The sequence below is a fragment of the Panthera uncia genome, chromosome B4 (assembly GCF_023721935.1).
Source record: "Panthera uncia isolate 11264 chromosome B4, Puncia_PCG_1.0, whole genome shotgun sequence".
In the NCBI taxonomy this organism is placed as follows: Eukaryota; Metazoa; Chordata; class Mammalia; order Carnivora; family Felidae; genus Panthera; species Panthera uncia.
Window position 1 is genome coordinate 10,267,915 of NC_064809.1, and position 26,942 is coordinate 10,294,856.

The following is a 26,942-nucleotide window of genomic DNA, read 5'->3' on the forward strand; positions in this document are numbered from 1 at the left end:
CTGCAGACACTGACAAGCTGATCTTAAAATATATGTAGAAATGCAAAGGACCCAGGATAGCCAAAAGCATTTGAAAAAGAACAAAGTTGAAGGATGTACACTTTCTGATTTCAAAACTTAAACACACACACACACACACACACACACACACACACACACACATATAGTCAGTTGAGTTCTAACAGAGGTGCCAAGGTCCCCAATTCAGCTGGAGAAAGCAGTCTTTTTAACATGTAGTGCTAAGACCACTGGATAGCCACATGAATTTAGCTCCTTACCTCACACCATACTCAAAACTTAATTCAAAATGGCTCATACACTCACATGCAAAAGCTGAAACTATAAAACTTCTAGAATAAAACAAAGGAGAAAATCCTTTGTGACCTTGGGTTAGGCAGACAGATAAAATTCTAAAAGCATGATTCATAAAGAAAAAAAAAACCAGAAAAAATGGAACTTCATTCGAATTAAAAGCATTTGTAACACAAAAGACACCATAAGACAGACTGGGAAAAAATACTGCAAATCATGTCTTATAAAGGACTTGTATCCAGAATATATTAAGAATTCCTACTATTCAATAATATGAAAATAACCCAATCAAAAAGTGAGCAAAAGATCTGGACAGACATTCCACCCAAGAAGATACATGAATGGCCCAGAAGCACAAGAAAAGGTGTTCACCATCATTGGCTATTATAGAAATGCAAATCAAAGCCACAATGAGATATCACTAGAATGGCTACAATAAAAAAAAACAACAACAACAAAAAAACAAGTGTTGGTGAGGATGTGGAGAAATTTGAACCCTCACACAATGCTGATGCTAATCTAAAATGGTGTAAACACTTTGGAAAAGAGTCTGGCACTTTCTTAGAAAGTTAAACATAAATTTGCCACAAAGGTCAGCAATAGCACTCCCAAGGGAAATGGAAACTTATTCACACAAAGATTTGCACACAAATGCTCATAGCAGCATATGAAAACAATGCAAATGTCTACACCTGGTGAGTAAACAAAATGTGATAGAGTCACACAATGGGCTACTGTTCAGCAATAAAAAGGAATCACTAATACATGCTATGACGTGGGTGAAACTCCACATCATTATGCAAAAAGCCACATATTGTCTGATCCCATTTATATGACAAACCAGAAAGTGGATTAGTGGTTGCCTGAGGCGGGGGGCGGGAGGGGGGGCAGGAATGGAGACTGACTGCAAATGGGTACAAGAGATCTTTTTGAGGTAATGGAAATGTTCTAAAATTGTGTTTGTTTCAGTGGTTGCGTAACTGTGTAAATTTACTAAAAAAAACCCTTTGATGTGTACATTTATATGGGTGAATTCTATGGCAGGTAAAATACACCTTCTTGGGGTACCTGGGTGGCTCGGTCAGTTGAATGGCCAACTCTTGATTTCAGCTTACGTCATGATGCCAACAGTTCTTGAGTTTGAATCCCACATTTGGGATTCTTTCTCTCTGCTCCTCCCCCATTCATGTGCGCACATGCTCTCTCTCTCTCTCTCTCTCTCTCTCAAAATAAATACACTTTAAAAAAAAAGTGACACCTTCTTAAAACTGTTCAGTTGGGGTGCGCACAGGCTCTAGATTCAGTCTGCGTGGATTCATGTCCTGGCTCTGTGACTTGAACCGGCCGTCACTTGGAGCAAAGTTACGTCAACTCCCTGTGCCTTCATTTTCCCATCTGTAAACAAGGACTTAGAGGGAACACACTTCACAGAGTTATTGTGAGAAGTATATAGGTTAACACAGGTTAAATTCGTAAGCACAGGGCCAGACACACAGCAAGCGTTCAGGAAAGTGCGCTAGTTTTCTTACGATTATTATAATTACATTCAGACAATTATTAAGTCTGGCCAACTTTACTTGGTAATTAGCTCTCAGATCAATCACCTTTTCTTTGAAAGTGCTTCCCTGGTCTTACGCTGTACTACTTTTAGACTGACCATTTGGGGCAGTCTTCCTAACCTTCTCCAGGCTCGCTTGCTCACTGCCACGTAGCCTCTAGAGACCACACAGGAAATATGAATATACCCAAGGCAAAACTGGCTTCCAGGATCCAGTTCAATGGCATAGAAGGCCCCCATCATCTGGTCTCTCTGTGGAACACTCCACCCCACCCCCCACATCACCAAGGCGTCAGACGTCCCCCACGTAACCCTCATGCCATATCCCCTCTGCAAAGTCTACTCTACTAGTCCTCAGGTTCAGCAATGGAGGCAACCCCACCCCCATTGGCCTCCCCTGACCCTCCTGAGCCGTGCGTGGCCTTTCTACGTCTGTATTAATCACCTGTGCACATCTCCCACACTGGATGGAGGCACAGAGATTAAAAACGATGTCTCCTACCTTGCAGCGTGAGCCTAGCATGGTCCCGAGGACCATACTACACTGTAGGCGCTCAATAAAATATTGACTGGCCAAGCGAATGACCAGACTGTGCACATTTTCTCAGCTCCTCACATAGGGAAAATGCACTTAGGTTTGCAAATGCAGCTTAGGCCTATTTTTAACATGTCCACTTAAGGAAAATGATAGAGGTTGTCCAGGAAAATGGAAACCTTACTATGACTCTACCTATTTTGAAGAACTACTGTAAAGTATAATGAGAGAAGGTCCAGGGTCATGCCGCCTTCCATTTGAAGCCATTTATACTTTCCACAACTGCCAGTAGTTCATCAAAATTTACAGAGATGGCTGGAAAGTTAATCCTTCCAGTAGAATTTTTCCTAACTTACCTGAAATCAGAGTTTCTAAACCCTAAAACCGATCTGTTAAGAACTTTTGAGACAGTTCATGGTGAGAATATAAGACAATCAAATTTAGAGAGATTTTTATTTATTTTTATTATTAGTATTAATTAATTAATTAATTTATTTATTTATTTATTAAGAGCTTAGCTGAGGAGTGCCTGGGTGGCTCAGTCAGTTAAGCACCCGACTTCGGCTCAGGTCATGATCTCAAGGTTCATGGGTTCGAGCCCCACATTGGGCTCTGTGCTGACAGCTCAGAGCCTGGAGCCTGTTTCAGATTCTGTGTCTCTCTCTCTCTCTGCCCCTCCCCAACTCGCGCCCTGTTTCCCTCAGTCTCACAAATAAATAAATATTAAAAAAAAAAAAAAAAAGAGCTTAGCTGACTGAACGGGTGAAAAATACCATTACCTGATCCCTGGGTTTCACCCCAGGTTCTGATTGAAGTGGCCTAGGGTAGAAACCAAGAAGAACATTTTTTTGTTAAGTTCCCCCAGATAATTCTAAAGAGTAGCAAGGGTCAAGATACACTCCTATGAAATCTAAAATTTGTTCCTTTATGCCTCAGTGCTCTTATGGATAAAATGGTGGCAATTAGGCTTAGATTTTCAGATAAATGAAAATCCTTCTGAAAGAACAATTCATAACTAAATGTTAAGTGGAATTCTTTCTTTTTAGTCTCACTACCTTGGGTCACTGAAAAAATAAAGTTTGGCTTATTAAAACCGCTTGATCAATAAGCATTAATATCCATATTACAGAGGGACATATAAAATCCATTAAAGGACAATCAAACAAAGATCCCCAAACTGAAATTATAATTAATCCACAATCAAATGCATACTAAAAGGGGTGAATCAAAAGACAACTTAGAATGATAACATTCCCAGAAGACGGAGCTGTATGTCCTCTGTGAATAAATCCCTATTTGTGGGCAGAGCATGTGTTTCTCCAGAAAGCAATCCCAGCAAAGTACTGAAAAGTCACTGTTTCTGTGCTCGCACCTCAATGGGCCCTGAGGGAGAGACCCGAAATGACACAAAGGAAACCTCGCTGTTAAGATTACACTGAGTATGACATAAACTTTAGTATTAGAATCTCCTTAAAGTGAAAAAGGCGAAAGCAATCACACCACCATCTATTTTTCTTCTCCAGAAACGTCCTGTTCTATCTCTTTTCGTTCTTTCAGGAGACACTCTATCATTGCCACTGAGGGGGATCAGGACACGTCACCCCAAAAGACACCACTCTCGCAAAAGAACGACTCTGAGCCAGAGGCATCTCAGTTCCTGCAGTCGCTTATCTGCCCGAGAGTCTCCCCAAAAGTCTCAACTGTCACAACTCCCATCTCCAGGCCACTCTGCTCTCTCCAGCACCACACCCCGACACCACCACGCACTTCCCATCGCCCATCACTTCTCTCAGGGCCACTTGTCTTCCCGGGAGTATCTTTCTTCCCTCCCACTCCCTGCTAAGTTAGCTGCACACACCCCAAGTCCAGCCCTCCGCTGAGTTACTCAGGGCTGGGCACCGTGTGAATGCAGGATGCACCTGTGAGAACGCTTCTGTTTTTCTCTTGTTGATCTGCTTCTGTCAGACCAAGGTATAGGCTGTGGCTGGAGAACCCGGCAGGGTGGAAGAAAAAATAATTTTTCTTCCCCTTTAGTACTTTGAAATCTGACTTTACATTTATGTATACACATCTCTCTCAGCTTTAAAAAGCTGTCTATTTTTTAAAAATCCAATAAAAAGTGTAAGTAACTGAAAGAGTCAAAGTTTTAAAACCCTTTGAGACTCCGGGTCCAGTCTCTTTAACTTTTCAAACTAGATATTGAAACAATATACCAAAGTGCTTATTGTGAGGCAAGACTGCTATAAGGAAAAGAGTGGATAATGGCAAGATATTTACAGCGTGTGCAGCTGTAAGGATCAGCCTCTGCTCTGTGAGGACCCTCACCAAATACAGTTTCACGATTATATTTAACCCACTTTACTAATATTACTTCATCTTTTATCATTATTCCATTATTTATCTTTTATTACAAGATAAATATGAAAGACTAAAATGCTACGGTAGCAAAATAACTTCAAATTAAAGTTTACTACTTGAAAAACTAATGGAGAGAGAGCTACATTTTATAGTGGGGAAGACTGGAAATACCTTATTGCTATTAATAATGGCAGACAAAGTAAAGCAAAGGTGATGTAGTTCTAAATACAGCACTCCTGGAAATTAATAAAGTATTTAACATACGACTGTGATATATATATATACATATATATATATATATAGTCATGTAGGCAAACACTGAGTAGTATATCTCCTCAATGAAAAGAAAATTAGCTTCAGAAGCATCAGAGACGCAGCACTTTTATCATATGAAAAAAGCACGTGAAAGACACAAAACAAAATATACTTATTACTTTTAGCATGTTAAAAACAATCACATCAAAAAAAGTATACAGATAAAAATGTCATAGATGACATAAGAAAATAGTGTATATATATATTCTGCATATATATATATATGTATATATATATATATATATATATAAATCTACAGTATTTACCACTGTTGACATATATATTTTGGAACAGCTCAGATGCTGCCATCATACCCTAAATTGTACAGCTTGGTTTATTACAAGTCACAGAATCATGGTTTAAAAATTCGAACTAATATCCTTAGCTGCATTTCATTATATACATGTCTTTCTAAGCCTCCACATGATCCGAATCAAGAGCCCAGGGACAGCAGGGTTTTGTCTGTGCTCCCGCGTAGTGCTTAGCTGCTAACACACTGCATTTGTTTTGCCATTTAATAACATCATTACTGAGTTGATTAAAATTACATTAGACTCATTATATACATAAAAAATATTGTCACATTCACTAGCTAAACAAATGTTACTCTCATTTGAAAAGATATACTTTGGTACCTTGAAAGTTTAAAGCTCCAACTTGGGACAAGAAGAGCCATGGACGTTAGGTTTATCCTACTCTCTTCATTATTCAAACACCAGGCAAGTATGCTGAAAACGAGCTCTCCCGTTAAACACAAAGTCATACTTTCTGGGAGTGCCCAAAACTTTGCCAGCATTTTGGTAATTGTAGTGTAATAGAGTATTTTAAAAGACATTGCTCATTTTTAAACCATGAACCTGAATTTTTTTCACTGAGAAAGAAAAAAAGGAGATTTTTGAAAGTATGAAAGTCACACTCGTTTTTAAAAAAGACTAAAATCTTAAGACTGCTATTAATAATTAGGACCATTGTTTACAATTTTACACAGTGATAATTTAGTGGCCCAAGGGCAGTGATACCCACTAGGGCCTTTAAAGAAAGAGTGCCAGGAAAAGATCGTGTAAATGAACGGCCTGGGCCTGCAGGAATCGAAGGGGCAGAAGTGAGAAGTCACCATACTGCTGACCAGCTTTCGCATGAACTCCACAGGAGGCTGCTCTGCTGCCCCACGTGAGCGCGCACTCATCAGTAACTCCTCCTGCTGGCATCCACTGGAGAGCAGGACCTCGGCACTTCCTTTGCGTCTGGCAAGGAGCATTCTGCTCTGAGCTTTGCAAGAGTCAGACCAGAACAAAGGGCGCCGAACGCACTGAAGCTGCTCTGACACTGATCTCAGGGTGCGTGGATGCAACGGGCAGGGCGGCCGCGCCTTTGGCCATAAACTTACTTTGAGTGCCCCGATGTTTAAGCACCATTAAGTGGTGAGCCTTGCTCTCCAGTGTCTTTAATTTTCAGATGGAAAGAAAATGGCTGCAATGGCAGAGAAGCTGAATCAAGTCGGGGCAGACCCTTACATCACTTTAGGACCTGGGTGAAAAACAGATTGGGGTGGGGGGGTGGGGGAGGAACTTGAGTGGAAGATAAGTTAAGGAAAGGAAGAACAGTAAATTATCCCATGGCTATATATTAAAATTAGTTTTTTTAACGTTTCTTTAGTTTTGTGTTCAAATGTGTGTGCACGGAGCCTTTTGGTATCTATTAAAAGATACGTACACTATATCTAGCCTTCAAAATGTCTATTCTATGCAGTTTTTCAGTGCTTTATAATGTTTCTCAAAATAGCATAGGCTAATGGAGTAAAAATGCTCAGGTTTTGGAGAAAGATATAAATGAAACTGAGTGATGAATTATCATCATGTGTGCATCCCTCAACACCACTGCTATGTTTCCATCTTAAATTCTTTTGAGCAGATTCAGTGATGATGCAATTTAAAAACTGCTCATCTTAAGCAGCATCTACACGGGGATGAAACGTTTCTACATATTCTTATTACTAGCATACACTGGAATTGTGCGAGATGTTTACAGTAGTAGGAAATACTGCTTTGGCAATTATAAACATAGCAATGTAGGTTTCAAATGGTTTCTATTCTCTTGTCTTTACCAAGTATAGATAAATTCTCACAGCAATACTGATTCTTGAATAGAAAGTCCATCCCGATTTCTGTAGTGATATCCTGGAGGCGAGGGCCCTGAATATTGATACCCAGAGGAACCGGCATCTTCTAAACCTGGTGAAGTTCTGTATCGCACTGGACTATCTACTGAGACTGCTGGGAGGCTATGGTCCTGAAAGGGAACATGCTGAAAGGCGGAATATTTTGGTAACTTGCTCAAGTGGCTACGGTTAGCATCTTGAGTCCACAGCTGTCCGTGAGTCTCAGGTCTGTATGTGTAACTAACTTCTGACCATTTTCTGTTATCCGGCAGATAATCCACTGGAGGAATGATGAATTTCCCATTCTTTGGTGACTCTGAATTGCCTGAATACCCCCCGGCACCGGTCTCCACAGGAAGAACTTCTATTCGGCTGGATGGCAGGACAAGAGGAAGAGGGCGGCTGTAAGATTTCTCTGGAGAAATATCGACTGAAAGAGTAGAGCCATAAGGTCTCCTGGAAGGATTCCCTGGAGTCCCATGGGTAAACTGTGGAGATGCAAAGCTGCTGTCGGCAGCAGGGATGTGTTTGGGAGAATTTCCATGGTACACAGGGGGGTTACTGTAGGAGGGTGGGTGCACTGTCCTGCGATCTTCCCCGTCTAACGGAGACGGGTATTTTGTGTAACCTGCAGGCTGCACTTTAAAAGTAAACTTGTTTGAGGCTCTTGATGGACTAGACCCTGGCTCCACGTGCTTCCTGGGACTGTGACAGTAAGCTCTTTCTAGCGCCTCTTCAATCGACGCGCTGTTATCATTCTCAGGCACGTTATCGTACTGGGATGCATTGGAGCCCCGTTTCCCTTCATCGACATCCCAAACCTTCATCTTTTGCCTCACGTTCGACATCCGAGTATCAGCAGAACTCGGGACGGTGGCTGTGAGCGAGGGGTGTGCTGACCTACTTTTGCCTTCGATGGCATATTTGGCAGTTTTTTCAATAGCTGAAGTATCTGACGGTTTATTCCACTTGGGCACAAATTCCTTCCTGACAGTTGAAGTGGCATTGCTGTTCTGGTTAGCAGCTGCGTGATTATATTGCCTCGAACTGTCTTGTGGGCCCGACGGAAGTTTTCTTTGCAAATCTGCTTCGTCTTTAAGCTTTTTACTGTCTTCGTCCACGGATTTCTTTCTCAGCGCCCTTACTCTTTCTGGTGTGCCAACTCGACCTTGATGGTGAGGGGAATGCTCATGCTTTTTGTGGGGTGAAGAGTTGCTCTCTCTTCTGCTGTTCAGGGGGGGACTTGACCTGCCCATGCTTCTTTGTCCGTTGCTCAGGTGACTGATGCCAGCAGATTCAGGTGGAAGCTGTCCCAAAGGTTTCCGTGGGTATTCATCCTCTTTACCTAAAGGGAAAGACAGATCCATAAATAACATAAATACAGCAGTAAATAATATCAAATATAAAATCACATGATGAACCACATGATATACTTTTCATCTGAGCACTCATACACATAAACCACAGAATCTGGGGGGTTTAGGAGAAGCAGTTTTTAGGGAGACTGATACTAAAACATACCACAAGTCAAAATCTTATTAGACAATGTGCAGGTGGGAATATTTTATGAACTTATGAGGAAGGGTGATACAATTATGTAACAGGTGATTCTTATGTTTTCTTAAGCTATACTGTTATGTGTCTTCAAGGACACACAGCTGATACTCTCATTCTCATTATTACAACCCTTATGCAGGTCAGTAGTTCAAGGTCCTACTGTTACTTTCGCTTTAGTTGGCCTCAACTACAGTGGTTTCAAAATCTCAGTCAAATTTCTATCAACTTACAGCAAGTCTACCAAATTGAAAAGGCAGGTGATGACCAAGCGTGGTCTCAAAGTTGTTCCCAAACAGCTTACGATTATTATTATCTTAAGTACTTGCCACAGTATAACTTCATGATAGAAAGAAATAGTATTCTATCTCACAGTTAACACCTCTAAAAGGATCCTACTTCAAATGCAAAAGAGAAAAAAAAATTTAAAAAGAAAGAAAATTATATTGGATACTTTCAGTTTTTTATTTTACATAATTAACACCAAAAAATTAATCAAGAATTAAAGGAAGGTGCAATAAATTGGGCATTTAGTAAACAGTTTAGTACATCCACTCTCACCACCGTTATTCACCAGTTATTCAACACAGTGCTGGAAGTCCCAGCCACAGCAGCCAGACAACAAAAGGAAATAAAAGGCAAAGGCAAAATAACAAAAGCAAAAATAACTGTTGGGACTACATCAAAACAAAAAGCTTCTGCACAGTGAAGGAAAAAAATCAACACAACTAAAAGGCAATGTACTGAATGACAAAAAATATTTGCAAATAACATATCAGATAAAGGGTTAGTACCCAAAAATATACAAAGAACTTCTACAACTCAACACTCAAAAAAAAAACAAATAATCTCATTAAAAATGGACAGAAGTCATGAACAGACATTTCTCCAAAGAAGATATACAGATGGCCAACAGACACATCAAAAAATGCTCAACATCACTCATCGTCAGGGACATGCAAATCACAACACAATGAGATATCACCTCACGCCTGTCAGAATGGTGAAAATGAAACACAACAAGCAGTAAGTGTTGGCGAGAATTTGGGGAAAAAAGGAACCCTCACAGACCATTGGTGGGAATGCAAACTGGTGCAGCCACTGTGGAAAACAGTACGGAGGTTCCTCAAAAAGTTAAAGTAGAACTACCCTAAGATCCAGTAACTGCACTACTGGGTATTTACCCAAACAATATAAAAACACTGATTCAAAGGGATACATGGACTCATATGTTTATAGCAGCATTATTTAAAATAGCCAAACTATGGAAGCAGCCCAAGTGTCCACTGATATATAGAGAAGATGTGCTATACATATACAATGGGATATCATTCAGCCATAAAAAAGGATGATATCTTGCCATTTGCTACAACATGGATGGGGCCAAATAGTACAATGGTAAGTGAAATAAGTCAGAGAAAGACAAATACTACATGATTTCACTCCTATGTGGAATTTAAGAAAACAAATGAGCACAGGGGAAAAAAAAAAAGGAGAGACAAACCAAAACAAACTGTTGGTAACCAGAGGGGATGTGGGTTGGGGGCTGCGTGAAGGGGATCAACTGTACACTTATCCTGATGAGCACGGAGTAATGTATATACTCGACACCTGAAACCAACCTAACGCTACGTTAACTCTACTGGAACTAAAATACAAAACTTAAATATAAAACATTAAAAAAAATGAAAAACCGAAAATGATCATAATGTAGATATCCAATAAATATCATCTTGAAAAAAAGACAACAGACTTCTCTTGTACAAATTCCATGGTTTAAAATGTGACTTTCATGAGGTGCCTGTTTGGCTCAGTTGGCGGGACCTGGGGTTCCTGATCTGGGGGTTGTAACTTTGAGCCCCTATGTTGGGTGTAGAGATTACTTAAAAAAAAATCTTTAAAATAAAATTTTCACAGATTGAAAAATAATACTCTCACTTACAAATATGTGGTTGCTCTTCAGGTATCTTCCTGCCCATCCATCTACAAGACTTACTGAGTGAGCTCTGCTCTGGGCTAAGCAATGTGTCACCAGAGGCGAGTGCGCAGACCCCATTTTCACGTAGCTCACACTCCGGGTGATGATGACTTTGTTCTTCACCCACATATGGGACTTTTGAGATATTAAAAAAATATATTCAGTGAGCTTTTCTTTGGGGGGGAGGTAGCAGAGAGTGATAGAGAAACGAGATCCTTTAAAGAGTTAAGCTATGCCGCAATTGGAATTAAGCCAAAAATAACCTTTGTGATCTTGGAATCCAGGAGTTTTTAAACGTTTTAAGACCAGGCTCTTTTTCTTCAAACCAAATTTCATATGAGGCCCCAATATATAAGGAAAATATAAACACAGCTGCTCTGATAAAAGTGGAAAGTCACCCCTTTTCCTCTTCCCTCAACTGGGCAGCTGCTCAGAGCCCGAGGGTTCAAGGTCTAGTTCTGCCTGCACTGGACAGATGGGAACAGAGCTTCAGAGAAGCCATGTGATCAATCTCTCATGGCAGACACGGAATGGGATCCAGGACCCCATGTTTTCACGCCCAGCTCACTGCTTTCTGCCACTGTGGCACATTCATTAAACTCCAGAGACACTGCGGATGGTTCAGCGGACTCTACTGTGACAATCCTTGTGCAAGCTCTTCATTTTGCACATTTGAAAGCACACAAATCACTAGAATTGGCAATCAGGGTTTGTTCCATTCATTTATCCATTCAACAAATACATATGTATCAAGCAAATACTATGGCCCAGGCACTGCCCAGGGAGCTGGCAATCCAGGAAGGACACCAAGGAAGAAGTTCCCACCCTCACGGAGCACACACGCTAGTTGTGCAGAGCCAGGAAGACAGCACCAGAGAAGGCAGTGGAAGCGAGTGGGGGTGGGGCAGGACCGCGCAGGGCAGAGCTCTGGCGAGGACAGAGGCGCTCTGTGCCTGGAGCAGGAGACAAGCAGAGACCAGCTGGGGACGAGGCCTGAGGAAGAGCAGTCACATCACACAGGGCCTTGAAGATTATAGTAAAGGCTCTAAAATTCTTTCTGAGTTAACTGCCAACTCCTGGGGCCTTTTCAGTAGGAGGATAACATCATCTGATACTATCTAACCAAGTTCACGTTGGTGGGTTAGACTTAGAGTATGTAATACTTAATGATGGTAACAGTAACAGCTAATATTCATTAAGCACTTAACGTGCACCAGATACTACTCAAAAAATACATATGGCATTTAGGAACAGGCGTATAACTAAGGTCACTGCTCTGACCTCTCACTGTAGAGGAGGAAACCCAGGCAGAAATGGCATTGTTCTCATATCTTTTTACCATAATAATGACATTTTACGGTACATGGACACAGTATTTTAAGTGATAACCCAAACGGTGAAATGCTTGTCGATGACAAAAGTTGCCCTTGTCTTTGAATGCTGTATGTAAAAGCATCTGAGGCAATTCCAGTGCAGCATCTGACTAGTCTCACAGGAACTAGCTGGAATCAAGGTAAGAGAGGGGACTCACATGCAGCCCGAGTCAAGAATATTCACAAATAGTTACTTAGCCTATTGAGTTAAAAACTAACCATACAAATAAAACTAAAATCAATCCGAGTCGCCCAAAAGCTTTCACCCGCTCTACAAATAGGTATCCATTTAGTCCCAGATAAATGTAGGAATTCCTTCTTCCCTATAGACAGATAACACCAACAAGCAAATTATTGAGAAGATATATAGACCTATGTAATTGAAAAACTGAACTTAAGACTCTTCTTTGACAATTTTCTGAGGGCACAGCATAGGAACCTGAATGGCTAATTCGGTGGCTGGCTGATATGCCATCAGAAAAAAATATCAGCCAATCATCACAACACCCTTTGCAGGTTGGTGAGTAGGAACCTGATGAAAAACATAACCACTAAAAGGAACAGGAAAACGCACACCCAGAGAATGGTGAATTCATGCCTGCAAAATGTGCTGTCACAGGGACAAAAGCAGATTAGTTGTAGAGACTCTTACACTGAGCCCTTTAAGCTGCCCCCTTCTCCACCACTTGAGTGGCTTCCGGCAGCCTGCAGAGAGAGAGCCACCAACATTTCAGTTCATATGAAATCATTTAAAATGTTTAAAAAATTCTCCATGGCAGTGTTAAACACCACCATCACCACATTTCAAAATGAACCGTGGCTGCAACGTGCACATAGGTGGATGCCCTAGAACATCAATCTAGGGGTGAAAGCTTCAAACGCTTCTCTTTGCCTGGACTGGGAATGCTCACATCCTGCTTTCTGTGTTTCAATCTGTATCAATTCACAACCTAGGAAAACTTAATTCACTTGTAATTAGGTCTTTCCAAGGTTGGCTAACTGCTATGGACTGAATGCTTGTGCCCCCCCAGAATTCATATGCTGGAACCCCCTAGTGTAACGGTACTTGGAGATGGGGTTTGGGAGGAAATTAGGTCATGAGGGTGACCTGATGGGATTAGTGCCCCCACTGTCTTCAGAGCAGAGCAGTGGACGGGGCCACAAAGGGAGGTGTGATCTGCCCTGTTTTTAGCACCACCTCCCTCTGTAAAGGCTTCTAAAAGGAAAGGAACCGCATCGCACCACAAAGAGTGCAGCTCATGGGTTCCTCCCAGTTGTGGTCAACAGTGAAGAGTGGCCCCTGGCAGAGCGGGGAGGTACACCCTATTAGAGGAGCAGTGGTCAGGCGGGGAGCTCTGGACCAGGTAGGGGACAGCACTTCTCCCTCTGTCATCACACCCTCCCAACACAACCAGACTGGTGCCCCTTAGAGGGAGGGAAAGGCCAGCCCTGATTCCCGTGTGAAGCGCTGGGCAGTGCCTGGCACGCGGCAGCCCCAGTGAGGAGTTGCACACTCCACGTCCCCTGAGGTGAACCGGGTACTCGAGCCAGGTTTCACTGACCACAGGACAGGCCTGTGCTTGTTCTTGCCTTCAGCAAAGTCTGTGCCTAGAAGCTACCTCACTGCTATGGGCTGAATTGTGTCCCCTCAAGATTCATGTGTTGAACTAACCCCTAAATCCCTCAGAATGTGACATTTGGATAGAAGGACTTTATAGAGGTAATTAAGGTTAAATGAGGTCACTGGAGTGGGCCTCTCAAACAATATGACTGACCTCCTTATAAGAAGAGACATACGGACACAGACAGGGAGACTGTGTAGGGAAGACCATGCAGGAAGACGCCCAGCGAAAGCCAAGGAGAGAAGAAACCAACTTTGCCAACGCTTTAACCTTGGACTTCCCAGCCTCCAGAATTATGAGAAAATATTTCTCTGTTGTTAAAGCCACTTTGTCTGTGGTATTTCTATCATAGCAGCCCGAGCTAAGATACTACCCTTAAGTCTACATCCTCAATCTCCAAACTGACTTGCTGTACTAAACACAAATTGTATGGATTGCCTTTTTCTGCTAGTTAAAAATCACATATTTCATGATAATGAAATTATAATTTATAATTATGCTTTTATGGTCCTAGCATATTTTCAATGTCGACAAAATGTAATGAAACCAATGATAGTAATTAAAATTTACTTTACATAACCACGTCAAAAAGACAACTGAGCAAATGTGGAAGGCAGACACCGGCAATAACAGATCCATTAAGGGTAATGAGAGTTCCATTACTTTGCAGATTCTCATATGCCATTCTCTATGTCTTGTGGTCACCAATGTATTGACCAGGGATGGTGAATGTAGGGTTGGCTTCCATAGCATTTTCCATAGACGTTTAGCTATATTGACTTATGGACAATCATGGACACGAAAGGGCATCTTTGTAAATGTGCTAACCAGAATTTAAGCAAGATTCCAGATTTGGACTAACTGAACCGGAGTGGAAAGGCGTTAATAAGGGACCAGTTCAGTGGAAAGATTTAAAAACAAACAAAAAACCAAAACAAGACAAAACAAAACAAAACAAACAAACAAACAAACAAAACTTGGGGAGGTGGAAGGAAGAAAGTGGGGAGAAAAGACTATGAGAGAAAATGGAACACCTGTGGGGAAATAAGGCAGTGTCACACAGCGGTCCGCTATTCTACTATCTACAGACTTTCATTCTGAAATCCTTTAGATACATAAAAGGCACATATTGGTAAAGACTAACAGGACACACAGTAAAAATGTAGGATCATGGATATAAGGCATGTTTTTCTCAGGAGAAGGAATAAGAAGATTGAGACAAAAGTAAGGGGGAGACCAAGGTGGTAATTCCTGCATGAAACAAAATGGAAAGGTATGTGTCTTACATACATACGTCAGAGATTTAATTTTTCAATATAAAGGGTAAGAAAAGTATTCACCTTACATTTAACACTACTTTATATTCAAGTCAGTACAGAAAGTTTTCTAAGGAAGGGACATTAATATTCTGCATATCTACACATCATAGAAGTAAAAGAAAACTTTAACATGTTCCATTTCCTGAATGGGCAAGAGACCCAGTGGAGAAAAAATTCTGCAACTGTTCTAAAATGTCAAAAAACTAGCATCTCTAAGTTCTTTCATGGTAGCCCACGACACATTTCCCTTTCCCCTAGTAGACAATAACCTAATTAAAGTAACTTCTCCTTTTGTATTCATACCTCTAGTATCTAAGATAGTAAGGGAATCACAAGTAAGGTGTTGACAAAATGTCCATTCCTTCATATGTAATAAATATGAATTAGAGTAATGACATACTGTTCATATAAATAGTACAGACACATAATGGTTAATTCATTCATACATTCATTCATTCATTCATTCATGGCTTAAAACATCAGAACCTTATTCTCTCACAGTTCTGGAGGCCAGAAGAGCTTACCCAGTATCACTGGGCCAAAATCCAAGTGTTGACAGAGCCACATTCCCTTCAGAGGCTCTAGAGTAGAACCAGTTCTTCGATTCTCCCAACTTCTGGCGGTTACTGGCATTCATTGACTTGTGGCCACATCAGTCTTCAAGGCCAGCATCTTCCACCAGCTCTCTGCCATCTCTTCACATCACCTCCTCCTCTATGTGTGTCAGACCTTCTAATGCCTCCTTCTCACAAGGATACATGTAATTGCATTTAAGGTACACCTGGATAATTCAGAATAATGTCCCCATCTCAAGGTCAAAATTTAACCTCTTATAGACATTGACTTCCAGGCTTTGGTTTACCCACTTGTACTTTCAAGTTAAGGCTTCTTTAGAGACACTTTTTTTTTGTCTTCCAATAAAACTTTATTTAAAAGACAGGTGATGGGGGGTGGGAGGGAGGGGAAAGTGGGTGATGGGCATTGAGGAGGGTACCTGTTAGGATGAGCACTGGGTGTTGTATGGAAACCAATATGACAATAAATTTCATGTAAAAAAAAAAAAACAGGGTATGGACCAACTATGTCAATAAAAAGTAAAAATTAAATAAATAAATAAATTAATTAATTAAAAAAAAAAAGACAGGTGGCTGGCCAGATTTGTCCTTTGGGTTAGAGTTATTCAACCTCCAATCTAAAGAGTAGGACTTATTCTAAATTTATCAGTTGAGCTTGGTAAGTTCTTTATAGACTTTGGGTGCTCTATATTAGCTATGTCATTTGCAAATATCTTCTCCGAGTCCATCAGTTGCCTTTTAGTTTTGCTGATTGTTTCCTTTGCCGTGCAGAAGCCTTTTTAGATTGACGAGGTCCCAATACTTCATTTTTGCTTTTGTTTCCCTTGCCTCTGGAGACGTGTTGAGTAAGAAGTTGCTACAGCCGAGGTCAAAGAAGTCTTTGCCTGCTTTCTCCTCTAGGATTTTGATGGTTTCCTGTCTTACGTTTAAGTCTTTCATCCACTTTGAGTTTATTTTTGTGTATGGTGTAAGAAAGTGGTCCATATTCAATTTTCTGCATGTCACTGTCCAGTTTTTCCAGCACCACTTGCTGAAGAAACTCTTTATTCCATTGGATATTCTTTCCTGCTTTGTTCAAGATTAGTTGGCCATATGTTTGTGGGTCCATTTCTGGGCTTTCTATTCTGTTCCATTGATCTGAGTGTCTGTTTTTGTGCCGGTACCATACTGTCTTGGTGATTACAGCTTTGTAATACATCTTGAAGTCCGGGATTGTGATACTTCCAGCTTTGGTTTTCTTTTTCAGGATTGCTTTGGCTATTCGGGGTCTCTTCTGGTTCCATACAAATGTTAGGATTGTTTGTTCTAGCTCTGTGAAGAATGGTAGTGTTATTTTGATAGGGATTGCACTGAATATGTAGATTGCTTTGGGTAGTATCGACATTTTAACAATATTTGTTCTTCCTATCCAGGAGCATGGAGTATTCTTCCATTTTTTTGTGCCTTCTTCAATTTCTTTCATGAGCTTTCTATAGTTTTCAGTGTATAGATTTTTCACCTCTTTGGTTAGGTTTATTCCTAGGTATTTTACGGTTTTTGGTGCACATAATGGTTATTAATACCCAAGATCTACCAGCTAAGAAATTAGACGTAGCAGGGTTTAGAGAGAAAAAAAATCTGGTGCAGACAAAATGACACTGTATCTAATTAATTCCTAAGTGGTAATTTCTCAATAGGTACTAGGACCTTGTAGCAGGTAGAGGGTGAATGCTTCAAATGTACAAAGACATTTAGAGGACAGAGCCTCTTTGCCCCCTGCAGAGATCAGAGATTTCCAGTAAGCACAGAAGAAGGTACAACAATGGGAAAGAGGAAGTAGACGATATAAGAAGGAGCCTTCCAAAGTGTAGGCACTTGAAAAACCCAATTCCTTCCAATTTTAAAGACAATAACACATGCAAGACTAGGGAAGATAAGGATATTCACCGGTGCCGGGCTCAACAGCAGGCTAGGATATGTTTAATTTAAAACAGTGTCCGGTCACACCTCCTTTCCGTAGTGATCTGTGACCTGGGGGCAGGAAAGACTAACAGGTGGAGGTAATACATGGCGCCTGATCCTGGCATCAACATCTACCTTCCATAATAAATACCTGCTGACTGATGACACTGTGGGACTGGGCCACGTTCAAGTTATTCCCATAACTGACCAAACACTCTGACCAGTGTATAATTCTCAGTAACCCAACGATGCTCAAATGTACACACGCGGTCTGCATTTCAGTGCAGGTCCTTGGCCCTCGGGGCGACACTGGCTGTGGAGGAGGGCTGTGTCTCAAGAGAGGAGCCGGAATGAGAAGGGGCAGGAAGAAGTGACTGAAAAGAAAAGAGGGAAAGAAAGCAGGAGAGAGGGGGGACGTGGGGTGCCGTGAGGCAGAATTACGGAGAGGGCCACAAAGAGAAGGAAGCGGAGCAGAGGGGCAGAAGGTGGAGACGGTTCCACAGGGAACCGAGGCGCCGAGAAGCGGCTCCCTTCCTGGGGCTGCTCCAGTCTGGGCGGGGATTTGCTCGTGTGTCACAAAAAGTGGGCAGGGCAGAGGCCTCTCCATTCCAACGGCAATGCCAAAACTCAAGGACTTTGTGCCAGGGCGACCCGACCTCGGTAATTATGGGGTCTGGAAGAAAGCTCTACTGAACACTGCTGTAAAGGCAATTCTTTCCTGAAGATGAACTGTTCCACTTTCACTGAGCTGAAGATATCTCTGTAGACCCGTCAGGAAGGACAAACGCCATCACCAAGAATATTTTCATATCCTAATAAATACGCTTGCCCTTTTCCCACAAAAGTCGATTCAAATAAGCATTAAACATTCTCGCACAAGCTCTCCTTAGATCCATCTGAACCGACTTGAACCCTGCCACACACATACGCACTAACACTGCTGTACTTGGCTTTGCTTGGTTTACCTGTCTCCTTTCACCCCTACCCAATGGAGTGTAACTACAAGATTCAAGCATAACTGATGTCAACGCAGATGGCTATACACAGGCAATATGTATTAATATTTATTATCCATACTTTCGTTCTGAACTTCTTTTCAGTAGCCACAATACTGTGTGTGCTCATCCCACTAGAGCTGCCTGTCTAGAATTTAAATTCTTCTCTTCTTAAAAACATAGGTGTTTAAAAGAATTACTGCCCTATTCTTAAAGGGTAGGAAAGCACCACAGTTCCTATCATATATAACAGTGAGACAGCTTTATGAAAATACCACATTAATAACATTTTTCACCAGCATTTCATCAAAAATGGTATTTTCATGCCAGTACCAACTTGATATATTTCAGAGTAAAGGCAAAAAAGTTTATTAGTTGCTTTTTTTTTTAACTTTTTCTTTAAAAAAAAAAAAAAAAGTAAGTAGAAAGAATACTCTAGCCATCCCTAAAAAAAAAAAAAAATACAGAAGAGTCCCTCAGATACCCTCAGGTTTGTTCACTGTTGATTTTACTCAGGTCTGTGCCGCCACCCAGTGGACACCACACTCAACTACAAGCCTTACAGATTAATTGTCTAAGAGGCATTATAGGCTCCTATGCACCCAAGTGCTCTCTCTCTTGTAAACAATATCCTACTTACAAATTTCAACAACAGAATATATGTAGTCTGACTGTTCTAACAGTTTTTGGTAAGAAATGGTAGGGGCTGTTGTCAGGAAAATTATTCTGGGGAAGAGTCATCTTACTCCTCTCCAGATCAAATATTGAGTCCAACCGAGTTTGAAAATATGGTCACAAAATCAGTGATTTCAAAATATACCTGAAAATTCAAATGGCTTTATATCTGTTTAATGTACCCTTAGCCAGAAAAATATGCAATTCCAGCGTTATTTATTACAGGCTTCAACCCTTCTATACCCCCTTCTATAAGTGACCAAAGAAATACAGGAAAACCTTGGATTGCGAGTAATTTGTTCTGTGAGTGTTTTGCAAGACAAGCAAACATTTCTAATAAATTTTAACTTGATAAGTAAGCTATGTCTTACAATACAAGTAGTACATGACCCTGAATGTCACATGATCACAGCTGAGCCAATAGTTCTCTCCCTCTCTCTCTCTCTCTGGGATTGTGGGTGATCGTCTCCTATGCTTGGATGCTTGGCCTCAGGCTGCAGCATTTGGCAGAAATGAGTGATTTTTCAGAATGTTGGAAGGTGCCCACAACTGGCACTAGCATATTTCTTGTCACTTCCAAGCACCTATGGACAGTCTTTTGCTTTTCCAGACAAGAGTGAGCTCAGGAATGCTTTGCTCCATTCCAGGTTAGGCTGCCTGCCTCTGCTGCCTTATTACCGGTTCCACTCATTACAATGTATGACAAGTTTGTTACTACTGTGCAGTGGGGAGCATCTGTGCAAGTGCACACAATGGCTCCCATGCAGAAAAAGGTTCCACCGAGCCAACGAGAGCAGGGACTCCATTGGTGACAGTGGAAGTCATCCCCCTCCTCTCTTGCCCCCCTCACACTGGCCACGAAGGTTTTCCAAGTGCAGGTTCATTTATTTTTCTTTAGAGTTTGTATTTTCTATATTATTTTGTATTATATGACAGTACTGTAATCATTTTCATATGAGTATTTTGGGGTGGTGGAACGAATCCTCTGAGTTTCCGTTATTTCTTATGGGGAAATTCGCTTTGATACCCAAGTGCTTTGGATTACAAACATGTTTCGCAAATTATGCTCGCAAACCAAGGTTTTACTGTATTTTGCTTTCTAATTTATAGCTGAGAATTTTTTTAAAAATATTTTTTTAATTATGGTAATTAGGTTCATAGGCTTGACTTTTTTTCTCATCAGACAAAATTTGAAAGAGAGGTGAGGCAGAGAATTACTTAAACACATTTGTCATTATAAATGTATTTAATGCCATACACATTCCATAGATCTTTGTGAAATAATTTTTGTTTCCTAGTGTTTCAATTCATATATACACAGTAAAAAATGGCGCAAGATCAGTTTCTATTATATAAACAAAAGTGAAAACCCATCTAAACGCTCAAAAAGCGGGAAAGAGTTTCTTACTTTTTTAATTGACAAACGATACAGTTGGACCTGTTTGTGTATGTCTATGTAATGAGAATACGAAATAGTTCCAGGACCTCAAAAAACTGCCTCATGCTAGCCTTTTGTAGATGACAGGCTTTTATTATCTAAAAAATAGATTGAAGCTTCATTTGTTCATTAAAAATTATTGGCCAAATGCCTATTATATATATGCCGGGCACTGAAATGTGTGCTGGTGACATGAAGACGTGGTCACTGTCCTCTAGAACTCACTGTCCAACACACATGTCAGAGGAACAGGAGAAGCACAGCTCTGCAAGCATACGCAGGGGGGTGGAGTGCGGGGCGGGGAGGTGCTCCTGGCACAAAATCCCGCTGATCCGGCTGTGCGGTTTGGGAGGCTGGGGGTAGCTGGGAAGGCTTCTGGAGGAGACGATACTTAAGCCAAGTCGTGAAAACTGAACGGAATGGATGTGGGCACAGGGACCTGGGGAAGCGTCCCGGGCGTTCTTGGGGAGTAGCACGTCCTAAGGCACAGAACTGTGGGCGCACAACACAGCGGCGTGACTATCAGCCGCAGCGTCTGCTGTGATGTCTGGTGCTGGCTTTGGAGTCAGGCTGGTCACCAGCTATGTGACCCTGGGCAATACTTCGCCCCGTAGCCCGTTTCCTCACCTCTAGGTTACTACTACTGACGCTGATGGCAGAATGACCATGAAAGCTTTTCAAAATTAAAACAAGTGCCACTTAATGTAAGAATTATGGCCCTTCCAGATAAAAACCAAAAGAACACAGTGGGGGTTCTATCATGTTCAGAGACCTTTGAAAGGTACAAGGTGAAAGTAAAAGACCAAAAATATGCAAAGTCCAATCCTCCTGGGTGGAAAGGCAGACTTCCTCAGGGAGAAGAAAGAACGAGGTTGTGCGCAAGGGGCACCCACGGTGTCTGGACTACGTGGCCAAGGACCTGATGGGTGTGGACCCAGCAATAAGAAAAAGTGGTTCGGCCTGCGAGTTCGGTCACTGACGAGAATTCAGTTGGAGTCCTGGTTTACATTCCAACTAACAAAGTACCTTCCAAATTTATCTGACATACATTTTTTAATTCCCAAAGATCTAGAACTAACTATAGAAAAACTGAAGAGAATTAAACACAGGATTAATTCTGTATTTTTGCATTAAGGAATCTGTTCATATTTACTATTGCCTTTTCATGCCAATTGAAAGTCACTGATTCGAACTTACGATTTGAAATGTATAAACAGGAGTGTAACAAATTTTTAAGGGACTCAAGGTTCAGCAAATTCTTAAATTTATCAGATGTAGAAGTTATTTAAGAACTAGGGAAGATTTTGTTTTTAATTTAAAAGTTGACATGTTTAAGGGATTGTACGTATTAAATTTATAAATGCAATTTAAAACGTTTGTAGAAGTTTATTTGTACCAAACATTAACATTAACCAAACATTAACATTCCCTTTAAAAGAGAATGGTAATTTGGGGTGCCTGGGTGGCTCAGTCGGTTAAGCGTCCGACGTCGGCTCAGGTTCAGGTCACGATCTCACAGTTCGTGGGTTCAAGCTCCGTGTCGGGCTCTGTGCTGACAGGCCTGGAGCCTGCTTCAGATTCTGTGTCTCCCTCTCTCTCTTCCCCTCCCCTGCTCACACTGTCTCTCTCTCTCTCTCAAAAATAAATAAACATAAAAAAATGTAAAAAAAGAGAGAGCATGGTAATTTTTCCCACGTCTACTAACTTTTGTAAGCTGAATTAACAAACTAAAGAAGAACTAGGTTTCTGGATTTGTAACTGTAAGAAATTAAATACTAATTTTAGGAACCTAAATAATTCTGTGCACCAAAAGTTATCCTGAAGGATACTAATAAATTTGCATCAATAAGTACCTTATCGCAACGGGCTGTTGAAAAAAAATTGACATGTGTATGTAAAGAAAGCATACTGCAAGGCGTCTATCATGTGGGACTCCAAAGTCCGCTCTTGTTGTTACTATGTCAGAAGTGTCTGGGGGTAAGAGGGGGGAGGAAGGATAGAAGTAGGAAAAACAAGCAGACTGGGAGAGTATCTTGGGTCAAACTAAGGAGTCTGGATCTTCTTCCTTCAGCACGGAAGTGTCCCCTGAACAGCTGGCCATTTCACAAAGTCACTCTGGCAAGACAAGGAGGTGAGCAACACGGGAGTCAGGGCTTCCAGGGCGGACGACACAGCCCTGCTAGTGAGGCTGGAGAGGAGGGGGACGCTAGAGAGAGACGAGGAATCAAAAGAAACACAGAACTTGGTGTCTGAACGGACAGTGAATGGACTGCTAGTAAGCTGGGGTAATGCAGAGAAGATTTTGGAAGAGGGGTAAAGGGCGCCCAGGTGGCTCGGTCAGTTAAGCGTCAGACTTCGGCTCAGGCCATGATCTCACAGCTCGTGGGTTCAAGTCCCATGCTGGGCTCTGTGCTGACAGCTCAGAGCCTGGAGCCTGCTTCAGATTCAGTGTCTCCCTCTCTCTGCCCTTCCCCCACTCGCACTCTGTCTCTCTCTCTCTCTCTCCCTCTCAAAAATAAATAAACATTAAAAAAAATTAAAAAAAGAAGAAGATGGGGTAAAGTTGAATGTTTTACCATGATCAGAAATACACAGGAGAAATGGGAAAAATAAACATCTCCTTCCTACATTCCAGCCCAAAATTTTGATTACCATTACAAAATAACATACAAAAGAGAAATGGCAATTCTGAAACTGGCAAAGTTTTGCTATAAACAAAATAAAGAATCCAAATTGCCCTAGGACAGAAAAGGACATGTACCACAGCTAAAAGCAACAAAATGCTTTCCTTTCTTAAAAAGGTTCCTTAAGTTTCACATTTTCTGATACCTAAAATAGAAGTGGTTCTCTCAATTATTCTAAGAAAACGTGCTCTTGATTCTTCTAGGTCGTATGGTCATAAGCTAAAGCCGGGCCACACGGGCAGTCACAGTGGATCAACACAGGCTTTCCACCCAGAGCAACCTCCCTAAGTGAGAGAATCCTAGCCAATGCGAACAGAAGACAGGTAGCTGAGGAGATCCAAGGGATAATTCCACCTCAAGATGGCAAGCCAATGGGGTATGCCAGAAGCGATGCATGTCATTTCAGTACTGTGTCAACTAAATGTACTTTTATTTAAATTGGGTCTTCAGAGTTGATTCACATGAAGGGATGGAGAGCTGAAACTTTCCAACTACTTTATACACGTTTACTACTAGCAGTGGTCAACAAGAAAGGCATGATAGAATTAACAACGTAAGATAGGACACAAATGGCCGGAAAGGAGATGAGCGACGTGAAAGGCTTGAAATACTCATAACAAATGAAGACTAACAGCACCAACAAGGACACACGATAAACGGTGTCCGCAAATTAGGAAGAGAAGGAAATGTCTGACGATAAAAGACAGCTACAAAAAAGCTGTTCACGTTTATGTAAATATATGCGCTTTAAACACAAGTTTTTTATGTAAAAGCAAAGGAAAAGGACTTGAATATTCCCCAAACTGAAGTAATGGAAAGTCTTCATACTTCACTCAATATACCACAAAGATTACCTAGAGTTCTTATGAGGATACATTTGTAAATCGGGTAATAAAACTGAGGAATAGGGATTTTTTAGGGTAAGATAGAAATATCTTGTTGCACATAAAAGCAAAGAAGTATTCAAAGACTAATAGTGTTGAGTCAGAAGAACACAGGATCAGTTTAAGGGAGATCCCACTGGCCAAACTGAGAACAATGTGAACATTAAAACAATGATAATTATATCTCATTGAAACATTAAGAATATATCAAATTCCATGGATCCACAATGAAAAAGCCAAAACAAAAGCTCATTTTCTGCCACTGGAGATAATCAAGAACATCACCTCCTAACTCTGAAAACTGGTAAAAGAAAACAGCTAAGCATTTATTCTGTTTTTTCAGGAGAAAATATATCTTTTTTTTTTTTTTTTAATTTTTTTTTCAACGTTTTTTATTTATTTTTGGGACAGAGAGAGACAGAGCATGAACGGGGGAGGGGCAGAGAGAGAGGGAGACACAGAATCATCGGAAACAGGCTCCAGGCTCCGAGCCATCAGCCCAGAGCCTGACGCGGGGCTCGAACTCACGGACCGCGAGACCGTGACCTGGCTGAAGTCGGACGCTTAACCGACTGCGCCACCCAGGCGCCCCAGGAGAAAATATATCTTAAGGTAACTAAAGAGCCCCAGCTGATAAAGGAGAAAAAATGCTTTGTTACAGAAGAAAATCTGCTGATAAATATAAAAGAATGGAATTTGAAAATTCCTACTTTACGACGTGTAATAAAATATTTGTTTTCGGCAAGGATTATTAATGGAAGCTGAAACCATCGGGGAAAGATCAAAAGGAAAGTGGATATCTGTATAACTGCAAAACATTATGCCACAGATCACTTGCTAATTAAAAAGTTTTTGCAATTAAAAAAAATTCTTTTTTTTTAAAGTTTATTTATTTATTTTGAGAGAGAGCAGCATGAGCAGAGGAGATAGAGAAAGAGAGGGAGAGAGAATCCCAAAGAGACACCGTGTTCTCAGCACAAGGACACTTAACTGACTGAGCCACCCACGTACCCTACAACTAAAAACTTTTTTTTTTAATGTTTTTATTTATTTTTGAGAGAGAGAAAGAGAGAGACAGAGAGAGAGAGCAGGGAGGAGCAGAGAGAGAGGGAGACACAGAATCCGAAGCAGGCTCCAGGCTCTGAGCTGACAGCACAGAGCTCAACGTGGGGCTCAAACTCATGAACCATGAGATCATGACCTGAGCCGAAGTCTGACGCTTAACTGACTAAGCCGCCAACTGGAAACTTTTAATATGGAATTGATATTAGATGATATTTGAGAATTATATTGTTAATTTAATTAGATTTGATAATGGCACTATGCTTAGACAGGAGAAAGTCCTTGTTTCTGAGACACAGAGACTAAACTATTTAGGGTGAAATACCATGAGGTCTTTATTTTCACTAAAAAATTATTCAGGGGTGACTGGGTAGCTCAGTCGGTTTAAGCGTCCCAACTCTTGACTCTAGCTCAGGTCATGATCTCATGGTTTGGGAGTTTGAGACCCGTGTCAGCCTCTGCACTGACAACACGGAGCCTGTTCGGGATTCTCTCTCTCTCTGCCCTTCTTCCGCTCATGCTCTCTCTCAAAATAAATAATAAACTTTAAAATAAAATTATTCAATAAGCTGTGTGATAGATACATGGGGGTGGGAAGGGTCTTCAGCACTTTTTCTTTTGTACATGTTTGAAAAGCTTTTGTGAAACTTTACACAAATACATTTAGAAACTGAAGTGAACGATTTTCTAAGAAAATATAAAGGATGCACACTGGCCTGAGAAGACAAAATGAGTAACAAAACAATAACCAATAACCAGGCAAACATAAAGTTATCAAAGAGTGATTCCCCACAAAACAAGCATATCGGACTTTTTAAAATGGTTTCATAAGTGTATTTTGAGCTCTTAAGGAACAATTTTAATGCTACATAAAATTTTCCAAAACACAGAGGAAGAAGGAAACTTTTCATACTATGATACTAGCATAACCTGGTAACACAAAGAAGTTTCAGTTCATTGCTATGCAATCCCACATAGGAATAACAACAAAAAAGTTAAGTAAGATATCAGCAAGTATAAAACATCAGAGCTTTAACAGGATAATTTATCACAACCAAGTGAAATTTATCCAAGGAGTGTAATGATGGTTCACAATTAGAAAATACATTAATAAAATTCACCATATAAGAAGGTCTTAAAAAGAGAAAAACACAGAGATTTGTTCATTTGTGCCTAAAAAGCATTAAGAAAAAAAAAAAACCCTCAACATCTACTTTTTTTCTTAATTTGGAAAAACAGTAATAGTTTGATACCCTCTGGGGTGAAAAATAAATAAAAAGTATTTAAGAGGAAGAAAAATACTATTATTGGATGATAACTGTGTATCTAGAATCTTGGAAAATGTGAGGGAATCCATTTTGCTCTACAACATTAGAAATACAGAGACAGGGAAAAGCTGCTGGGAGGGTGACAGAATAAGCACCAGGAATCCGTCCCCCCACCTGGACAACAACCGCACCAGCAGAAGGTGTCTGACAGAACTGTCTTGGAACTCTGGTGCCCACTGCAGGCCTGCAACTGCCAGGAGAAGGCTGGGAAGGTAACGGCAGTGAATGTTGTTCACTTTCAGTTCTGGGCACTGCAGAAATACCCCATACTCTACCCC

At 41.0% G+C, this 26,942-nt stretch overlaps 1 protein-coding gene across 6 annotated transcripts in view; it reads right to left on the bottom strand.

Annotated features, from left to right (window-relative positions):
• Nucleotides 1–277: 277 nt before the first annotated feature.
• The window catches only part of USP6NL (USP6 N-terminal like), a 183,420-nt gene continuing 156,755 nt past the window's right edge, over nt 278–26,942 (bottom strand). For all 6 annotated transcript variants that reach the window (XM_049626838.1, XM_049626836.1, XM_049626837.1 and 3 more), the window contains one exon: nt 278–8,581. In XM_049626838.1, coding sequence (XP_049482795.1) covers nt 7,200–8,581 — 1,382 coding nt within the window. In that variant the 3' untranslated portion in view covers nt 278–7,199. The remainder of the gene's footprint in view (nt 8,582–26,942) is intronic.